The 20,165-nt window shown below is 36.3% G+C and overlaps 1 protein-coding gene across 18 annotated transcripts in view; it reads right to left on the bottom strand.

Moving 5' to 3' along the window:
• The window catches only part of LOC118713617 (putative RNA-binding protein Luc7-like 2), a 62,914-nt gene that overhangs the window by 1,402 nt on the left and 41,347 nt on the right, over positions 1-20,165 (bottom strand). For 16 of the 18 annotated variants that reach the window (XM_036428356.2, XM_036428462.1, XM_036428393.2 and 13 more), the window contains 6 exons: positions 19,935-20,045; positions 17,272-17,415; positions 13,977-14,153; positions 12,044-12,135; positions 8,843-8,872; positions 3,837-4,028 (listed from right to left, as the gene is read on the bottom strand). In XM_036428356.2, coding sequence (XP_036284249.1) covers positions 3,837-4,028; positions 8,843-8,872; positions 12,044-12,135; positions 13,977-14,153; positions 17,272-17,415; positions 19,935-20,045 — 746 coding nt within the window. The remainder of the gene's footprint in view (positions 1-3,836; positions 4,029-8,842; positions 8,873-12,043; positions 12,136-13,976; positions 14,154-17,271; positions 17,416-19,934; positions 20,046-20,165) is intronic. The other 2 variants (XM_036428376.2, XM_036428346.2) reach the window with 1 other exon arrangement.

Genomic DNA, 20,165 nt, shown 5'->3' with positions numbered 1-20,165 from the left:
GACAAGAGTCAGTGTTCTGACAGAAAAGAGCACTACCATATTTGATAAGGGTCTATCTAAACAAAGACATGGGTGAAAACAAATAGATAAGGGTGAAAAACCATATTTGAAAATAAGACTTTATAGGACATTCTCATTCTGAGGGGCAATCAAAACTTTTCCAATTCATCGCAAATGCATTTAACATAAGAATTATACACAATAACTTAAAAAAGCAAAACGTATTATCTTACTTTAAAATATATTATAGAATGTAGATAGATCCCACATAGGACGGAAATCAATGTCTTAAACAAGGGCTCTGCAAACTTTTTTTGCTGTTTGGTCAGAGTAAGTACTTTAGGTTTTGAGGTCACATGCAGTCTCTATGGTATATTCTTCTTCCTTTTCTTTTTTATCAACCCTTTAACAATGTAAAAACCATCCATAGGTTGCTGCCTATACAAAAACAGGCTAGGGGACCAGATTTGGCTTGTAGACAACTTAGATAAGAAAACTACTCATTTAATGACAAGGTAACCATTCATTATTTTCAAAATCTGCTTTACTCCTTCTCAGTTAGCTCATTCAACCAACAGATAAAAATCAAGATGGAAGACAGAGATAGACAATCACATTATTATAAATCTTGATTAACCAAGACTGCTTCTTTTTTCTTTCTTTTTGTAGCAATGGTGGAAATTTGAGAAATAAGAACAGACTCCCACGTGGGGAGGGGGGACGAGTCCCCAACCTCTCTATTCCCACACCCACCCAACTTCAACAAAGTAAATAATAGCAAAGCAAGCTCATATCAGAGATTCAGTCAGTAGAAAAACCAAAGGACATTACAGGATCAGAATTAATATGGAATTTTCTATACTTTCAACATCTAGAATGAATCAGTACCACATATTATGTTTATTTCTTTCTTTATAGGTGACATAATAATTTTACATAATTATTTCACTTAACCCATGTTCAGAATTTGGATCTGAGGCCTGATTAATACTTTTAACTTCTATGGCAGGAAAAAACTACTACATTCTACAAATACAGTTAAAGAGGATTAAACTGAAAAGGTTGAAAGATAAAGTAATGCCAACTTCAAGCATTCTGCTTAATTAAGGTTTTAATGAGCTTAATTTAAAAATGATGTACTGTAAAAAAACAAAACAAAACACAGTACACATCTGGCTACATTAATCCTACCCATACTTCTTCATGAGAATGGAATATGGAGATGATGAGAAAGAGGTCAGTAATAACGGAAAATCAACTATGAGATGAGCATCAACTAATGCTTTGTGAGAGATTAGATTGCCTATACACTAGCAGTTTCCCATTCACTATTTCACTCAAATTACCAATAATCCTAATAAAGCAGGTATTCTTACTATCTATCTCTACCTAGTAGATGGGAAAAGAAGGGTAGGATAATTAAATTACTTGGCCAGGCCACTGAACCCAAGAAGTTGGACTCCAGGGTCTGCACTAATAGGAAGTAGGAAGCAGGAGAATGAAAATGGGTAACTGTTGCAAGGGAAAGGTCACAAACAGAATATGCTTCTATCAGGGACCAGTATTTCAGCTGAGGCAGGGGAACAACAAATCATTAAAGACCCTTAACTTAGACTTTTACCTTGAAAATTAAACTCAAATATATAGCAATAACTTATAACAACATTTAGGTTTTAATAGCAACTTTCCAATAATTTTTTGTAAAACAAAGACTATTACTTTGAGAGTAACTTGAATATGAAGATTAGAAGTGCTCTAGAGAAAAGCAAAACTTTTACAAAAATAATCCTCTTTAGGACATGCTGAAAATTTAGTAGAGGTATCACGTGTATGGTGGGAAAACGTCCTATACAACTTCATAAATGCAGGAAGCATTAAGGACTAGAACAACACAATCTCAGATGAATAGCCCTTCTATCTCAACCATCATAAAAGAGGTGACAGACACCAGAAACAATGAAAGGTGGGCGGGCTCTCCAGTGAAATTGTCTAGACCGTCCATCAACCAGCAGAATGATTCCCAAAATTTACAGTGCAGTTAAAATTCATAGAGAATTTTTTAAAATGCATTTTTCCTGGGCATGGCACCGGGCCTAGTTTTAAGAATTTGAGACAAGTGGCAAATCACACCATCAGAAACTATCCCTTATATAAATTCCCTGCTCATTCTCTACATTTGCTGATAATCACTCATCTTTTCCTACCTGGCTTTACCTATTCAAAAGATACCCACTTTATTCAAGTTTTATTATCTATTACCTGAGCCATTTTTTTATTGCTCTGGAATAAACATCTACACTCCTGTATTACTCTATGACATACAGTTTAGCACTTTGTAATATGCTAGGTTTTATATCAGTCTGTTGTCCAAGATCTTATTAGTCCTGTTTTCTAACTTGAATAAAGTTGGTCAACTATGTTATATTTGGTATTTTTTACTAGACCTACAGTAGAAAGTATACAGTTCTTTCTGATTAAAGTCACCTTAAAAACTTATTGGTTTGCGAAGAGAGAATTTAAATATTCTCACCAAAAACAAAAGAGATAAATATGTGAGGTGATGAATGTGCTAATTAACTAACGGTGAAAATGCTTTTGTAATGTACCTCAAATCACCACAGTGCACACTTTAAATATCTTAGAACTTTATTTGCCAATACCTCAATAAAGCTGGGGAAGAAAGACCTACTTGGAACAAATCAAGAATTAATAAATATTGATTGATAGCCTATGAACTAACTCAGCTTGTGAGTGGTCTCAGGGAATGGCTGGTTGGGAATAAAAAAAACCCCAGGAAGTTTAAACAACATTGTGTGGATTCTAATATGGTTTTTATGTAGCATGATCCATAGACAATTTAAAACCAGTAGAGACCAGGAACTCAAAAATTATATGCATGTTTAAGAAGAGTTGCCAAGGCCCGGGCCAGTGTTGATCAGTGTTTGATCATTAACCTACGAACCGGGAGATCACACACGGTTGATCCCCAGTAGGGACCATGCAGGAGGCAGCAGATTGATGCTTCTCTCTCATCACTGATGTTACTCCCTTTCCCCCTTTCTCTCTGAAAAAAAAAAAAAAAAAAAATTATCAAGAAAAAAAAAACACTTTAAAGTGTGGCTTATGGGCCACAGAAATGAACTAGCTTAAGGACCATCGTGTAACCTGAGACACTTTGGGAGTTTGGTCTATACAGACCAAGTACTAAGGCTTCACCATATTGTTATCCTTTGTCCCAATGAAATTTCCAGGTCCTTAAACTTACTTTACCCTGGGTCTGCACTCCTTGTATCTTATGAATTTTCATGTCAAGGAAGAAGTCTAACTTCTTTAAGATTCTGAATCTGCTCTGTCAAGCTAACTGTATATAACAACGCATACTTATTGTGCAGATTAAACAACAATATACTAGAATGTGTCTGCTCTGCGGAAGTGCACCAGCTCAAAGAAATATGGAAAACAATGTCAAACAAAGCTGAACAATTCAATGAAAGGACTGCCCAGAGTCCCTAATTCATCAATACATACAGAAAAAAAACTCTAAAACTATTGGTACCTAAAATTATTTGCCCATGAAGTACGTCGTCCCCACCCCCACCCTCTGCCAAAAACACACCACGCAGAGAAAAGCATAACCTCTGCACATATTTGTTCCAAATGTCTTACTCTGGCTCATAAGAATATTCTTTCTGAACTATCCATACAATCAGCGAAAAAACTGTTAATACACCCACACACAAATGTGTACATATTATCAGATGCAAGTTTCAAACCAATAGTATTCCAATTCTAAACCATAAAGGTAGTTCCATGTCCTCTTATGGACACCTCAGTACCTCCTCCTGGATCGCTCTCTGCTTCTGTCTCTAGAACTGTGCCCACTTCTCTGGTGGCTGCGGCTGCGACTTCGGCTGCTAGAGCGAGATCTGTGGCGATGGCGCTTCTCTCGAGATTTAGACCGAGTTCTCCTCTTCCGTTCTCGTGACATGGAGCGAGATCGATGTCGGCGATGCTCTCTGGACCTGGATCTACAAAAAACATTTGATTTACTTTGTAGCTTTGTCAACACTACACTGCTCATTGACTAAAGCCTCTCTTTAAACAGAAACTATCCCGTAGTAGCTTTGCTTAATGCCAATTCTATTCAAGTCAACTAAATCCACACTAAAACTGCTGGTATCCCATATAATCCTATATAATAAAAGGCTAATATGCAAATAGACCAAACACCAGAACCACCAGTTGCTATGACGCACACAGAGGTCAATCAGTAGTGTATAAATTTACATCAGGAATATAAAAAAAGGAAGAAAACTAATCTATATCACTACTATACATCAGGGATTGTATTATCTAGATGCTTTATGGAATAAATGTTTCATTTAAACTTATAAGACTTTTAGCATACTTTAGGTAAAGCATGTACCTGATGGACATGGATAGGAGGGGAGACATGAAAGAAAATATTGTTTAGAATAAGTTTAACCTCTCTGGATTAGAGAGGTTTTGTATGACCACTAAAGTTTGGCTCAGTGGTTGAGTGTTGACCTATGAACCAGGGGGTCATGGTTCAATTCCTGTTCAGTGTACACACTCAGATTGTAGACTCCATCCCTAGTGGGGAGCATGCAGAAGGCAGCCAATCAATGATTCATCATTGATGTTTCTCTCCCTCTCCGTTCCTCTCTAAAATCAATCAATAAAAATATATTAAAAAAAAAAAAAAGAAGTTTGAATGTCCAAAATATGCCTAGTCACAGTGTAATCCAAACAGAATTAGACAGCCCATCTAGTGTGGCTTTGTGATTTAGCATCGACCTATTGAATCAGAAGATCATGATTGGATTCCTGGTCAGAGCACATGCCCAGATTGTAGGCTCAATTCCCAATAGGAAGCATGCAGTAGGCAGCCTATGGATTCTCATCATTTCTCTCTCTCCCTCCCTCCCTCCCTTCTTTTTCCCTCCATACCTCCCTTTATCTATTTCTTTCTGAAATCAAAAAAAAACATATTAAAAAAAAAAAAGCTAGAAGGAAAAACACTTCTGTAATCTCCACTTAAGTCACAAAACTAACTTGTGTGTGGTGAGGGGATGGCATATGCAGAAGACAGAACTGAGGGAAAACAATGAGAAATAAAGGTATGAAATTTAGAAGAATTACTTAAGTACAAAAACACATTAAGATGTTACATGCGCAAACTGATTTTATTTTCCAATGATTATTTTGTTAAGTGAACTTTAAAAGCATTTAGTGTATGTCAACGTTATGGTCAAAGAAAGGCACATTCTGTGGACATAACCACCATAATTGAACAGAATATTTCACACTTGAAAAAACATTTCTGGCCCTGTCCAGTGTGGCTCAGTTGGTTGGCATTCTCTCAAGTACTTAGAGGTTGCTGGTTCAATTCCTGGTCAGGGCAATGCCCGTTTTGAGCTCGATCCCCAAAGGGGCGTGTAAAGGTAGCCAATCTATGTTCCACTTTTACATTGTTTTTCTTTCTTTCCCCCTTCCCTTCCTCTATCTCTAAAAATCAATAAAAATATTTGTATCATTGATTGTGTTTGTTCCATTGATTCAATTACATTTTTACTGATGTCAAAGAGAGGAAGGGAGAGGGATCGAGAGATGGAAAAATTAATGAGAATCATTGACTGGCTGCCTGCTACACACTCCTAGTTGTGATTGAGCTCACAACATGGGCCAGGAGTCAAACCACGACTTCCCCATTTGTAGACCAAGTCTCAACCACTGCACAACACCAGCTAGGCAATAAAAAAAGTTTTTAAAAAATATTTCTGATATGAAGCAGGGGGAGCCTTAGTGGTTTGGCTCACGTAGGCATGTCGAACTCAATCAGAGAAGGGGCCAAAATCTAAAATCCAGCCTAAATCACGGGCCGAATGGTTTACTGAACAGTCATAAACTGTCATTGTGATGGAAACGCAGCAGAGTGCAGTGATGACAGCGCGGTGCAGGCCACATTGCAAGGCCTGGCGGGACGGATTTGGCCCGGGGGCCTTGTGTTTGACACATGTGGGATAGAGAGTCAGCTGTAAACTGAAGGGTCACAGATTCGATTCCGGTAAAGGCCATGTACTCTGGTTGGGGCACATTTGAAGGAAACCATTTAATGTCTCTCTCTCACATTGATGTTTTCCTCTGTCTCTTCCTCTCCTACTCTCTCTAAAAATCAATGGGAAAATATCCTCAGGTGAGGTTTAAGAAAACAAATCAAAATTATTTTATTATCCATACTTCTTTGAGCTGGTGCACTTCCGCAGAGCAGACACATTCTAGTATATTGTTGTTTAATCTGTACAATAGATATGCATTATATACAGTTAGCTTGACAGGGCAGATTCAGAATCTTAAAGAAGCTTAACTTCTTCCTTGCATGAATATTCACAAGATATAATTTTATGCAGGGGAAAGAGCTTAAAATTCATTCAATACAAGTTTTGCCAAACGATATTTTGGTTAATCACTCATTTTGAGCTATTATAATAAATCCATTTCTTTCAATGTATTACTTCATTTATCTTTTTAAACTTACCCATCCTTCAAAAAATATTTACTGGATGCCTGCTGCACTGTTCTTGGTACTAAGAAGATTGTGCTGCAATTACACGGCTGTGCAAGAGTAGGTTTATAGTTGTAAGGGAAACACAAGAGTTTATTCTTGTATTATTACTTATTACTGTATTTTCTACACAAACAATTGTAAACCTACTTTTGACCAACCTATATACGTATTCCAGATATGTGGGCAATAAATAAAAATAGGTCAGGTAGTAAAAAAAGAAATGGAGTATCTTTGGAGGACTTAAACAGAGATGACATAATTTATTTCACTAATACAAATAATTTAAATATTTTTTTCAACAAAGGTAACCAGCTTGCATTAATCAACCAATAAACAGAATAGTATCATCAATTAATGCTTATACTTCTATTTTGGATTTGAGAAACTCACAACATAAACTAGCTAACCCAACTGGTCCTCTCTACTTACTTATGTCTTAGTTTTTTAGTGTTTTAAGCAGAAAAATAACTGAAAGGTTAAAAACCACATAGGGGTATCTAAAAAATGTAAGGTTTTGCTTTAAAAAAATAATAATTTTGTTTTGTCTTGTTTTTTTATTTCAGAGAGAAAGCAAGGGAGATATAGAAACAACAATGATGAGAGAAAAATCATTGATTGGCTGCCTCTTGCACGCCCCCTACTAGGGGTAGAGCCTGTAACCCATGCATGTGTGCTCTTGACCAAAATTGAGCCCAGGACCCTTCAGTCTGCAGGCCGACCCTCTATCCACTAAGCCAAACCAGCTAGGGTAGGTTTTTCTTTTATAAAGACAAATGCTCCCATTTAGAGGGAAAATTTCTTGGGAAATAGTTAATAAGTTAAGAGTACTTAGAATGTTTAAAAAAAAAAAAAAAAGTCATCCAAACAAGAGGAATACTACAATTTCAAAAAGAATGAGAAAGGGCATTCTAGGTGGGAATACATTCAGGAGAGAGAGTCAAGTATAAGAATGAGAATGGCAAGTGAGGAATTAAGAACGATAAAGCACACCATGTTTTCTCCTTTCTCAGATAGAAAACAATTACCAGTAGCTAGTAAAAATTGTAAAGAAAGGCTTCAAAAAGCCCCCAAATATGTCAAAGAAAAGTGTTATCATGTCCTTTTCCTCTTTAAGGCTCTAAGTGCCCCTTTCAAGCTTTTTGTGATCAGTTACCAAGTAAGTACTAACTCATATAAAGTCAAGATGGAGGCATAAACTAAACATTTTATTTCTAATATGTTTTTTTGATTTTTGAGAGAGAGAAAGGGAAGAGAGAAAGAGAAAAACATCGACATGAGGAACAGTGATCAGCTGCTTCCCATTTGCACTTTGACAGGGCATTTTCGTATGCGCCCTGACCAGCAATCAAAATGGTAGCCTTTCAGTGTGCACAGTACACACTGGCCAGGGCTAAACTAAACATTTTAGTTTCCCTTACTAATCCACCATGAACCTCTCATTCAAAGATATATCCAATTACTTAACTTACCTACGTTTTCAACAGGTACATTTCTTAGAATGTTTCTTAGATGCCCCACCCAAATTTAAAAGAAAGAAAAAAATTCCTGTCACATATTTATCCTGAGCTTCTAAAGGAGATTTTAAAGAAATACTCTGGCCCTAGCTGGTTTAGCTCAGTGAACAGAGCATTACCTACGGACTGAAGCGTCCCGGTTTCAATCCTGGACAAGAGCACATGCCCGGGTTGCAGGCTCGATTCCCAGGAGGCAGCCAATAAACTATTCTCTCATCATTGGTGTCTCTATCTCTCCCTTTCTCTCTAAAATCAATAAAATTTTAAAAGTTTACTTCGCTTAAAAAAAAAAAAAAGTGCACACAAATGCCAATTAAAAAAAAAAAGGAAGAAATACTGTAGCCCAGCCGCTGTGGTTTAATGGTTGAAAGTTGACCTATGAACCTGGTGATTATTAACCAATTTATGATTCTGATCATTGATGTTTCTATCTCTCCCTTTCCTCTGAAATCAACAAAAATTTTAAAAAGTAAAAAAAATATTCTGAAATGTTTTAAGTTTTCCCCCTAACTCCAGGGCACTGTTTATATAATTTTACTTTGATAAAACTAAAGTATAGTGCATGAGTATCTTCTGAATAGTTTCTTCTTAAAAGATATTTCTTGAACTACAAAAATATTAAGTGTACTAATCTATTCTCATTCATTTTTAAAAGGCATTTTAACTATAATACCCATATTTGAAAAACAACAACAACAACAAAAAACCAGCTTCACTACTTAACTTGTATTATACCTACCTTTTGGGATTCTTGCTATGTGATCGAGACCTAAAAAAACAAAACAAAACAATCTATTTTTTTTAGAAAAGTAACTAAAAATGAGGATAAGTACGCTGGACTGTTAGAAATTATTCTTCCCGATTTGTAATTTTTAGGTTAACTTTATAAATATAAGGCATATGTATGCACAGAAACATTTTCAAAATATACCACAAACTCTACAGACTTCCCCACCTTGGCATATGAATTCTCTTAACTAAGAAACCTGGTTCTTAACACAGCACATCCCAACTCACTAATTCTCCAGAAACCACTTACTTTCCAACCCTGGAAAAATTCTTTGGTATCTGTCATTTCTTCATTCCCTCTGGGAGCAGAGTAAAATGTCTATGATCTGAGTAGCATACACTTTGGATCTGCAAACTTATACTATAAACCCTAGAACACCCAAATCAATCTTACGACGTTTCCCTTCCTGTTTTCTCCCTCCCTCCAATTTCTTCCCAACCAAGGATATGTTTTATTGATTTTTGGGAGAGAGAGAGAGAGAGAGTAGAGAAAAAAAGAGAAACATCAATGTGAAAGAAAATACTGATCAGCTGCCTCCTGCCTGTACCCCAACTAGGGATTGAACTGGAAACATTTTGGTATACAAGATGACATGTCAACCAAACTGAGCCACCAGGCCAGGGGGCACAACATGTTTAATGTGACATATGACATTGACATAAAACACTCTTACATTTCCTAGCATACAATTAACATTTAATAAATAGTAATAGCCAATATTATAGTGTTTTTGTGGAGACTATTTAGATAGTTGGAGCATGGCATTGGAATCAGCCCGATCTTTCAACTCTGGTTCCACCATTCACCATCTGTGTGACCTTGGCAGACATACATATTCCCCTCAGCTCAGTTTGTCATTGGTAAAAGAAGGATAGTAATATCAATTTCACAGGGGAATTTTAAGGATTAGATGAACTGCTAGAGATAAATTCTTAGCACAGTGCCTAGAAAATGGCACTCGGAAGTAATAATTTTTACCATTACCTTTTTCAGTACCATAGCTATAATCCTATCCGGTGTAATTTTGAACTTACTTGCAATTTCCTCATCTTCCATACTTAGCTATAATACTTAATTAAGTTCGATACAGATAAAAAAATTTTTAAAAGCATTACTGAAATACATTGCATTTATAATTATTGTTTAGCCAAAATCGATTTGGCTCAGTGGATAGAGCGTCAGCCTGCAGACTCAAGGGTCCCAAGTTCAATTCCAGTCCAGGGCATGTATCTTGGTTGCGGGCACATCCCCAGTCGGGGGTGTGCAGGAGGCAGCTGATCGATGTTTCTCTCTCATTGATGTTTCTAGCTCGCTCTCTCTCTCTCTCGTTTCCTCTCTATAAAAAATCAAATGTATATATAATTATTGTTTAAAAGAATTTGTCAAGTGGCAACAGAAAAGATGCAATGTACTTTCTTGTCATCTACAAATGTGAAAATGTATTTCTGCAAAGAATATTTTTTTCTCATTTGATTTACCTCAGTTGAATCATTTATATTAATGGCCCTACATTCAGTTGAATTTTAAGTTAAACTGATATTTCTAATGCCATTTATATTGTTTTAAATATTACAATATTGGGCAATATCACCATCTGAGCACACAAAAGAGAATAGAGCTAAAGCTCTGAGGTGAAATTTATGATAAATGAAGAACATATTCATCAGTGGAGGAATGACAGCACTTCCCCAAAGAGGAAGATGGCCCAGCCACATGATTCAGTGGCTTAGAGTCATCCTATGAACCAGGAGGTCACGGTTTGATTCAGTCACAGCACATGCCTGGGATTGCAAGCTCGATCAAAAGTAGGGGGTGGAGGAGACAGCCAATCAATGATTCTTTCTCATCATTGATGTTTCTTTTCTCTTTCCCTCTTGAATTCAATAAAAATAAATAAAAATAAAAATAAAAAAACTCAGAGGAAGTTGGCATGACCTATACATATTATCAAGGGTAAGGCATTTAAATTTCAGAGATGTGTAATACAATTAAAAAAACACTATAAATTAGAACTACAGGTGAATCATTTGTGGCATACCTGCCCATCCTAAAATTGTTGAAGTTATGAACAAGACATACAAAAAATGTTGCCACCAGAATACCAAGCAATTTGTTGATAATGAATAAAAGTAACCCAGAACATTTAAACATTGTAAATATGAAGAGTTATATGATTCTATCAACCAATACCAATATAAAAATAACTATTAATACGAATTAAAAATAATTTACCACCGGCACCAGTTTGGCTCAGTGGATAGAGCGTCGGCCTGCAGACTAAAAGGTCCCGGGTTCGATTACGGTCAAGGGCATGTACCTTGGTTGCCGGCACATCCCCAATAGGGGTGTGCAAGAGGCAGCTGGTCGATGATTCTCCCTCATCGATGTTTCTAGCTCTCTATCTCCCTCTCTTCCCCTCTGTGAAAAATCAATAAAATATTTAAAAAAATAATAATAATAATTTACCTATTATTGAATTAATAAACATTTTAAAAGTTTATAGCTCCTATAATTGAGTGTAGAATGAAAGTAAATTTAATCAATGAAACAAAAAATCCAAACCTTTTTCAAGCATAAAATAGATCATAAAAAAGTTCCATGCCAACCTGGTACAAATCTATCCCATCATGAAAATCAGTGGGTTGGAAAGAGCTTTTTTATATAGCTTACAAAACAAACATGTGACTCTCTCTCTATTACCGCTTCAATACACTTGGAAGGAAAAAAGGACCTTGACTTTAATGGCCATTACGTTAACATACTTGCACATTGTTTTGCATGGTAGCATTTTAAAGAGTAAACAAAAATTTCCCATGTCTACATTTGTTAACATCTAAAATCTTTTTTTTTTTTTAATATATTTTATTTATTTTTTACAGAGAGGAAGGGAGAGAGATAGAGAGCTAGAAACGTCGATGAGAGAGAAACATCGACTAGCTGCCTCTTGCACACCCCCCACCGGGGATGTGCCAAAACCAATGTACATGCCCTTGACCGAAATCGAATCCAGACCTTTCAGTCCGCAGACCGACGCTTTACTGCTGAGCCAAACCGGTTTCGGCAACATCTAAAATCTTATACCACTCACATCTCAAATTAGAAACAAGGATTTTCAACTTCCAATACTTAAGACTATTCATTACTTCATACCTCCTCAACTTTTCCCTTTCTTCTCTCTCCCTTTCTTCTCTTCGCTTCAGGCGTTCCTGGTTTCTTTTCTCCTGTTTCTCAGCTACAACTCTCTTAAAAACAAAAAACAAAAAACAACTGAGTTTTTAAATAGTAATAAATGAGAAGCATTATTTATTGGGTCCATTCTTATTGAGCATTATCCTAAACTTTAGCCAGATCTGGTTTCCAATATTGTACAAGTAACATTAAAATCTGCTAATAACAATTCAATTTTAAAAATATATATTTTATTAGTTTTTTTTCAGAGAGGAAGGAAGAGGGATAGAGAGTTAGAAACATCGATGAGAGAAGAAGGTACATGCCTTTGACCGGAATCGAACCTGAGACCCTTGAGTCCACAGGCCAACGTTCTATCCACTGAGCCAAACTGGTTAGGACAATGATTCAATTTTGGTAAGACTTACAAATTTGGTTTCTAAAATCTTTCCTCTTTTTATAAAATTTATAAAATGTCATGGACCTCCATGACTTCTTTTATTTTTATTTTTTTAAGTTACTTATTGAGTTTTAGAGAGAAGTAAGAGAAACACTGATTTGTTGTTCCACTATTTGTGCATTCTGGTTGCTTACTGTATATACCCTGAACCAGGGATCAAACTCGCACGGTGGCGTATCAGCATGACACTCTAACGGAGCTACCAAGCAAGGGCCTTGGGCCTTCATGACCTCTTAAAATTTGAAAATTAATTCTATAATTTTTCTCCTCTGAATACTTTCTAGCATTACTTTGCTTTTTTTTTTTTTTTTTTTTTTTTTTTTTAAAGAAATCAACCATTACCGAAACAGGTTTGGCTCAGAGGATAGAGCGTAGGCCTGCAGGCTGAAAGGACCTAGGTTTGATTCCGGTCAAGGGCATGTACCTTGGTTGTAGGCACATCCCCAGTAGGGGGTGTGCAAGAGGCAGCTGATCGATGATTCTCTCTTCCTTTCTCTCTTCCTCTCTGTAAGAAATCAATAAAATATATTTAAAAAAATAAAAAAATAAATCTTTCCAAGCTTTAAAAAAATAAAATAAATCAACCATTATAAATCACAAACTCCCATGCTCTATGATTTCCAATATAGAAATGTTTTGTGTCACTTCCAATACCACCCTGATACTGCTGTTTGAAAAACAGTAAAATGCTAAACTGTTCTGTTGCTAGGTTTATCTGCAAAGAATCCCAAGTAGGTACCATTTGCTATACTGAAACTCATTTTGTCATTCTTTTAAAATTTACCTGAGCGAGATCATCTTAGCTACTCAGAATACAGAGAGCACACTATTAACTACAATATTCATTCGCTCTGTTTATGTTTGCGTCTTCAGAAATACCTTTTTTGTTTGCTTATCATTTCAAAAGAACTCAGCAGATGAGTAAGAATTTATTGCCTTTCTCAGAATGGCTTACTTATTTGATAGTGATTGTCCTTTTTAAAAAATTGGTTTCATTCTAACTCCTTTCTGAAATGGGGGCAGGAGTGTAAAATAAAACTAGAGGTCCTATCAGCTTGCTATATAGTGAAAAACTGCAAAATATTTCAACTAAATATTAGGTTCATTTTCTCAAACTTCCTTTAAAGTAAATATTATATTATTTTATAGGAAAAAAAAAAAAGAGAGAAAAACTTAGGGGCTTTGTATAGAAGAATTAGTTTAAAACCAGTATGCAATATTTCTACTCTATTATATTCAACTACTACCTCCAAGAATAGGGGAATAGTATTTAAAGGTCTGTCTCTCAAACATTATCCATTAAACCAGCTGGTATCTCCATTTGAAATCCTACACTAACTATCCAGTATGAATTGTGAAAGCGACTCACAGTCAAGATTACTATACAAAAAGACAACTAATACAGATCAAAAGAATGGTTAACTTAGATAAAGTGATATTAATTTAATAATATACCTTTAATTCTTCAAGCTTCTCTCTTATTTCAATAAATCCCAGGTGCAGTTTACCCCCAAAATGATCAGCCAGTCGTCTGTCATTATCATGAAGACCTAAATAAGCAGAGCAGACTTCACAGACTCGAAGTTTCTGCTGTTGGAAACTGGAAGCTGGCATAGAATTCCGATACACTTCCTAGACAAAAGTGAAAAACAATGTTCATACAAACTTCAATGAACATCATACAATTAAACAAAATACACTTTTCTAAAGAACAAAATGTTTTCTAATGAATACACAAAGCATGGCTATTTTGTCATGAAAACTCTAGATTCCCCATAACACCCCCATCCTCTGTCTCAGGACCTCTTCACTAGGAATAAAAAATAAAAAAATAAATTGAGCCCCAAATACATTTTACCAAGAACTACTGTATCTACCATGATCCAGAACACAACTTTCTGAAAGTTTTTCTCAATGTTCTGTTTTCTATAATTGTTGTTAAAAATGAGCTGTAGCAACCCCAAAACTATTTATCAGTGAAAGATCAAGGAAGTAGAAGTTGCCCATGCTTGCAGAGAAGGCATGCACATCTTCTATATCATTACAGCTTACTTCCACTGCCTTCTTTCTTACACATCCCTTTGAAAATGAGGATGGGACATACAAATAATAAACTTCATATTAAAAATAATAGTTTATAAGACAAAAGATGAAAAATGCCTTAAATTTAGATATCTTATACCGAACCATTTTATTTATATCTTTCAATTATCAATGAAATAATTAATACTAGTAGGTTTGTATATTCACTGTATCCTTTTTTCCTTATTGACAGAATTCTGCTCTTTGTTCTGAGCATACACAGTTAAAAACATTTCTAAGCTTCTCTGTAGCTTTGACTAAAGAGATATAGATATAAGTGGACATTGCTGGATATAATCTATTGAAAAGTTCTTTAAAAGGAAGTAAGTAACCAATAACCTGTGAATCAAAAAGTGATGGGAAACAGAATATTTACCATTTCCAAGTGTCAATACCAAACACTAACATAGTAACATCACAGTTATAGGACAAACGACTAACATGTGCCTTCTAACAGGATGTAACATAACTTTAGTGGTATTCCTGACAAAAGTCAGATAAACCCAAACTGAAGGATATTTTACAAAACAAATATGTTATCAGTTCATCTCTACAGTACATGGGATAACACAGTAAAAACTAATCTCTTGAGCTTCTTGCATATTTTCCATTTTGTTTAGTGTAATACCATAAACATTAATTAATAAATGGCACCCAAATGATTCTCTCATCACTGATGTTTCTCTCTCCCTCTCCCTTCCTCTCTCTAAAATCAATTAAAAAGAAATATATATATATATATATATATATATATATATATATATATATATATATAATGATGTTTCTAATACTGTATTGTGAATATGACTTGGAATACTGGATGCCGTTAAAATTTTATAATTATTCATTAGTGTCTACATTAGGCTACTGTGAAGCAATCTTATTACACTAGGCCGGAGATTTTTTAACCAATATGCTGCAAAAATTTTTAAACATGCGATACCCGACTATTTAGTCAGGGGCACTGACCTCTTTTCCCTTAAGACTGCCAAGTAAAAAAATGAAAACAGCCCTGGCCAGTGTGACTGGGTTGGTTGAAGTATGGTCCCATATACCAAAGGGTGGCAGGTTTGACTCCTGATCTCAGTCCATACCCAGGTTGTGGGTTCGATCCCCCAGTTAGGGCTTATAAGGGGGGCAATCAATTGATGTTTCTCTCTTACTTCAATGTCTGTCTCTCCACTCTCACTTCCTCTCTCTCTAAAAAAAAGCTTTAATAAAAGACTTAAAAAAGACAATAGCCAATACAATAGCTATCCAGTGTAAATGAATTAAAATTATACCTATTTTTTGACAGATTGGCAAAAATATATTTTTTGATGTGCCATGGAATTTCAATATTTTTTGATGTGCCATGGAATTTCAATAATTAGTTTATGTGTGCCATCAGATTACTATTATTGCTTTTCCATTATTTCAGCATGAATTATTGTTATATCTGTAAATAAATTTCTTTGTGGTCTAGTGTTAGTTATATATTAAACATCATCTATAGTATTTTGTATCATAAGACAGTATTGATGTTGGTACTACAGATGAAGCAAATGACAAACTTACAGTATCGATAAATACAGTGTAGTACTATATTTTCATTTCACTACTTTTTTTGTAAGAATATAGTATATAATACATATAACATACAAAATCTGTGTTAATCAACTGTTTATGGTATAATAAATAGTTGGAGAAGGAGAAAAGGGAAGGGCAGGTTGGAAGAGGAGGGGACAGGAGGTCGAGAGAAGGAAGAGGAGGGGAAGGGAGGAGAAAAGAAATCACAAGCATTAATAGGTAAATATTTTTAATTTAATTACAATGAAAATCTGTGGGATGCAGCTATAGTTGTGCTTAGAAGAAAACATATAACATTAAATGATCTTAAATCAATAACCTAAGCTTCTGCCTTAAAGCTATAACAACAAATTAAACCCAGGTATGATAGTTACAAGCAATGGAGACTACTGCAAAAGTGGAAAATACAATCTCATATGAAAGCATTCAATTTCTTAAAAAAAAAAAAAAATAGAATTTAGGGTCAAACATAATAGAACTTCGTGTGCATGTTATCAGATTTTAACTGTGCTATGGAGGAAGAGCTGAGGGTCACAAGGTGCTAGCAGACTGTACTGAGGTGGGAAGAGTTGCATGGATGTAAAATGGAGAATAGGGTATCACAGTAACCAGATATATGCAGAATATGTGTGCATGCACACAGACACAAATGACTGCTATCTGTGACTAGCTAGTTCAATTGATTTTACTTACCAGCTATAAATTTCATTATCAATGGCTACAAATTCCAAAAACCACTAATTTTGATATAACCCATTGGTATGATATGGACTAGTTATGTATGTTCTAAGTAGATACTGCCCTGGCCAGTTTTGTTCAGTGGTTAGATTGCAGGTCTGGGGGCCAAAAGGTTTTTGGTTCAATTCCAGGTCAAGGGCACGTTACCTGGTTACAGGTTCAATTCCTGGCCCTGGTCAGGACTCGAGCGGGAGACAAACAACTGATATGTCCCTCTCACATCAATGTTTCTCTTCTCTTTTTCTCTCCACCCCCCACTCTCTCTAAAAATAATGAAAAAAATATCCTTACTCCTCCAGTGAGGAATTAAAAATAAAGTATAGATGATAACTCTTCAGATCAACATTAAGAATTTAGTTACCTCTGCTTCTCTTTTCTTTGCCCGTGCTTTCTCTACTTCATCCATTACTTTTTGAGATTCTTCCACATTTCCTTCAGCTCCTAGTTGTTCCACCTTAGCCAACAATTTACCAATTTCTTCATTTAACTCATGAACACGTTCTGCCTAAAAGTAACAGAAAAGAACATCATGAATAAAGAGCAGACAAAGAATCAAAGTTCAAAATATTTCAGAAATGCTCAGAAAAGATTATATGAGGCAAAATAATTATAAACAATGCTTTCTGAGCACATCATAAATTCGTGAGACATTTTTTGAGCTTGCCTCCTTCACTTCGGTCAAGTCAGGGATACATCTGATCTTTAAACTATCACTTTGCAACCTCGGCTTTGGCAGTGTATTCCAAGTATAAAATACCCTTTCTTCTTGGGATGTCATCCCTTTACCTCACTTGCCTGCCTAGTCAATCTATTCACTGAACAAGATCCAACTGGAGTCTATTCTGTGAAACATTCTTGACCAATCACTATATTTCACCTCCAATTACACACAAAAGCAAAGAGCCAAATCCTCTTTTGTGTTACCATTGTATTTTTTACGATAATTACTTTTATATATATCATACCACATTAAAGATAGCTATCTATATTTCCCATCTTTGTATTTCCAATGCCCAACAAACAGCATTAGCTCAAATATTAGTTAAAAATATAAACTGGTGCTGGTGAATTCTCTTTGAAGCAAAGATATACTTTAGATATCTGGCAAGTCAGTTACTAGATCTACAATTTTGGTCTTATTATTTCACCTGAATCTACTTCTTTATCTGAGTAGTAGAGATTTAATATCTCACAGAGATATGAGAAACAAGAAAATAAGTTAGTGGTTGCCAGGGGGTAGGAGAAAGGGCGGTTAACATGAGGGAGCCTTGTGATGACAATGCTACAATTACAGTAATTATTATAGTACTAGAGGCCCGGTGCACAAAACTCGTGCACGGTGTAGGGAGTGTCTCTCAGCCAGCCTGCACCCTCTCCAATCTGGGACCCCTCAAGGGATGTCCGACTCACAATCCAGGTCCACTGGCTCCCAATTGCTCGACTCCCTGCTTTCCTGATTGTCCCTAACTGCTTCTGCCTGCCAGCCTGATCACCTCCTAACCACTCCCATGCCAGCTGGACTGATGTCTAACTGTTTCCCTGCCAGCCTGTTTGCCCCCAACTTCCCTCCTTCAACTTGGTCACCCCTAACTGCCTTCCCATGCAGGCTTGATTGCCCCCAACTGTACTTCCTTGCAGGCCTGGTCCCTCCCAACTGCCTTCCCCTGCTGGCTATCTTGTGGTGGTCATCTTGTGTCCACATAGGGGCACCCATCTTGTGTGTTGGAGTGATGGTCAATCTGAATATTACTCTTTTATTATTTAGGATAGAGGCCTGGTGCATGGGTGGGGGCCAGCTGGTTTGCCCTGAAGGGTGTCCCAGATCAGGGTGGGGGTTCCCTTGGAGCGTGGGGAGGACTGAGCGAGGGGCCTATGGTGGTTTGCAGGCCAGCCACGGCCCCTGTTAACCCAAGCAGAGGCCCTGGTATCTGGAATTTATTTACCTTCTACAATTTAAACTTTGTAGCCTGGAGCGGAGCCAAGCCTCTTGCTTGCTCAGTGGTGGCAGCCATTTCTGTTGGAATTTGTTTACCTTCTATAATTGAAACTCTGTAGCCTTGAGTTGAGGCTTAGGCCGGCAAGGGCAGGCTGAAAGCTTGGCTTCCTTCATTGCTGGGGAAACGCCTCCCTCCTGCTCTCTTTGGCTGTAGCCATCTTGGTTGAATTTATTTGCATACTCGCTCTGATTGGCTGGTGAGTGTGGCTTGTGAGTGTAGCAGAGTGATGGTTAATTTGCTTATTACTCTTTTATTAGGTAGGATTTATCCAATTTGCACATGTGATAAAACACACACAAAAAAAGTAAATGCATGCATAACTGGAGAAATCTGAATAAAATACAAGGACTGGACCAATATTAATTTATTGCCTTTGACACTGTACTGGTTGTATAAGATATCTTAACATAAAGAAAACTATAGGAAAAGAACATAGAATTTCCCATTTTGTCTTTGTAAGCTTCTGTGAACGTAATTTTTCAAAATTAAAAGATGATGCCGAAACCTGTTTGGCTCATTGGGATAGAGCGTTGGCCTGCGGACTGAAAGGTCCCAGGTTTGATTCCGGTCAAGGGCATGTGTACCTTGGTTACAAGCACATCCCCAGTAGGGGGTGTGCCAAGAGGCAGCTGATGGATGTTTCTAACTCTCTATTCCCCTCCCTTCCTCTCTGTAAAAAATCAATAAAATGTATTAAAAACAAACAAACAACAACAACAAAAAAAACGATGAAACTATATTCTGTATTATAGAAAAAATTGATGCTCTAGACTGCTTGGCTTAGTGGATAAAGAGTTGGCCTGTGGACTAAAGGGTCCAGAGTTCCGATTCCAGCCAAGGGTACATGCCTAGGTTATGGGCTCAATCCCAGTGGGGGGCATGCAGGAGGCAGCCGATCGATGATTCTTTTTTTCCCTGATGATTCTTATCATTGATATTTCTATCTCTCCCTCTCCCTTCTTTTCTGAAATCAACAAAGAAATATATTAATAAATAAAAAATACATAAATAAGATTGAAATTGTTACCTTTGCTGCCACTTCAGCACTAATCTCTTCTTGAGTTTCTGCTAATCTTTTCTTGGCCACTTCTGTTCTTCTATCACAATCAGCAATAAATGACTGCAGATGATCCATAGCCTACATAGTTCAATTAAAAGACAATTATTTCCAGAAAAATCAACTTTCTTCAGAAATATCTTTACTCAAAAATTACACTTTTATTGTAAATCAATAAGACATATCCGTGGGTGAGCAATT

The sequence above is a fragment of the Pipistrellus kuhlii genome, unplaced genomic scaffold (genome assembly GCF_014108245.1).
Source record: "Pipistrellus kuhlii isolate mPipKuh1 unplaced genomic scaffold, mPipKuh1.p scaffold_m20_p_10, whole genome shotgun sequence".
Classification (NCBI taxonomy): Eukaryota; Metazoa; Chordata; class Mammalia; order Chiroptera; family Vespertilionidae; genus Pipistrellus; species Pipistrellus kuhlii.
Note: the sequence above shows the minus strand (reverse complement) of the source record. Positions and strands in the feature narration are given on the sequence as shown.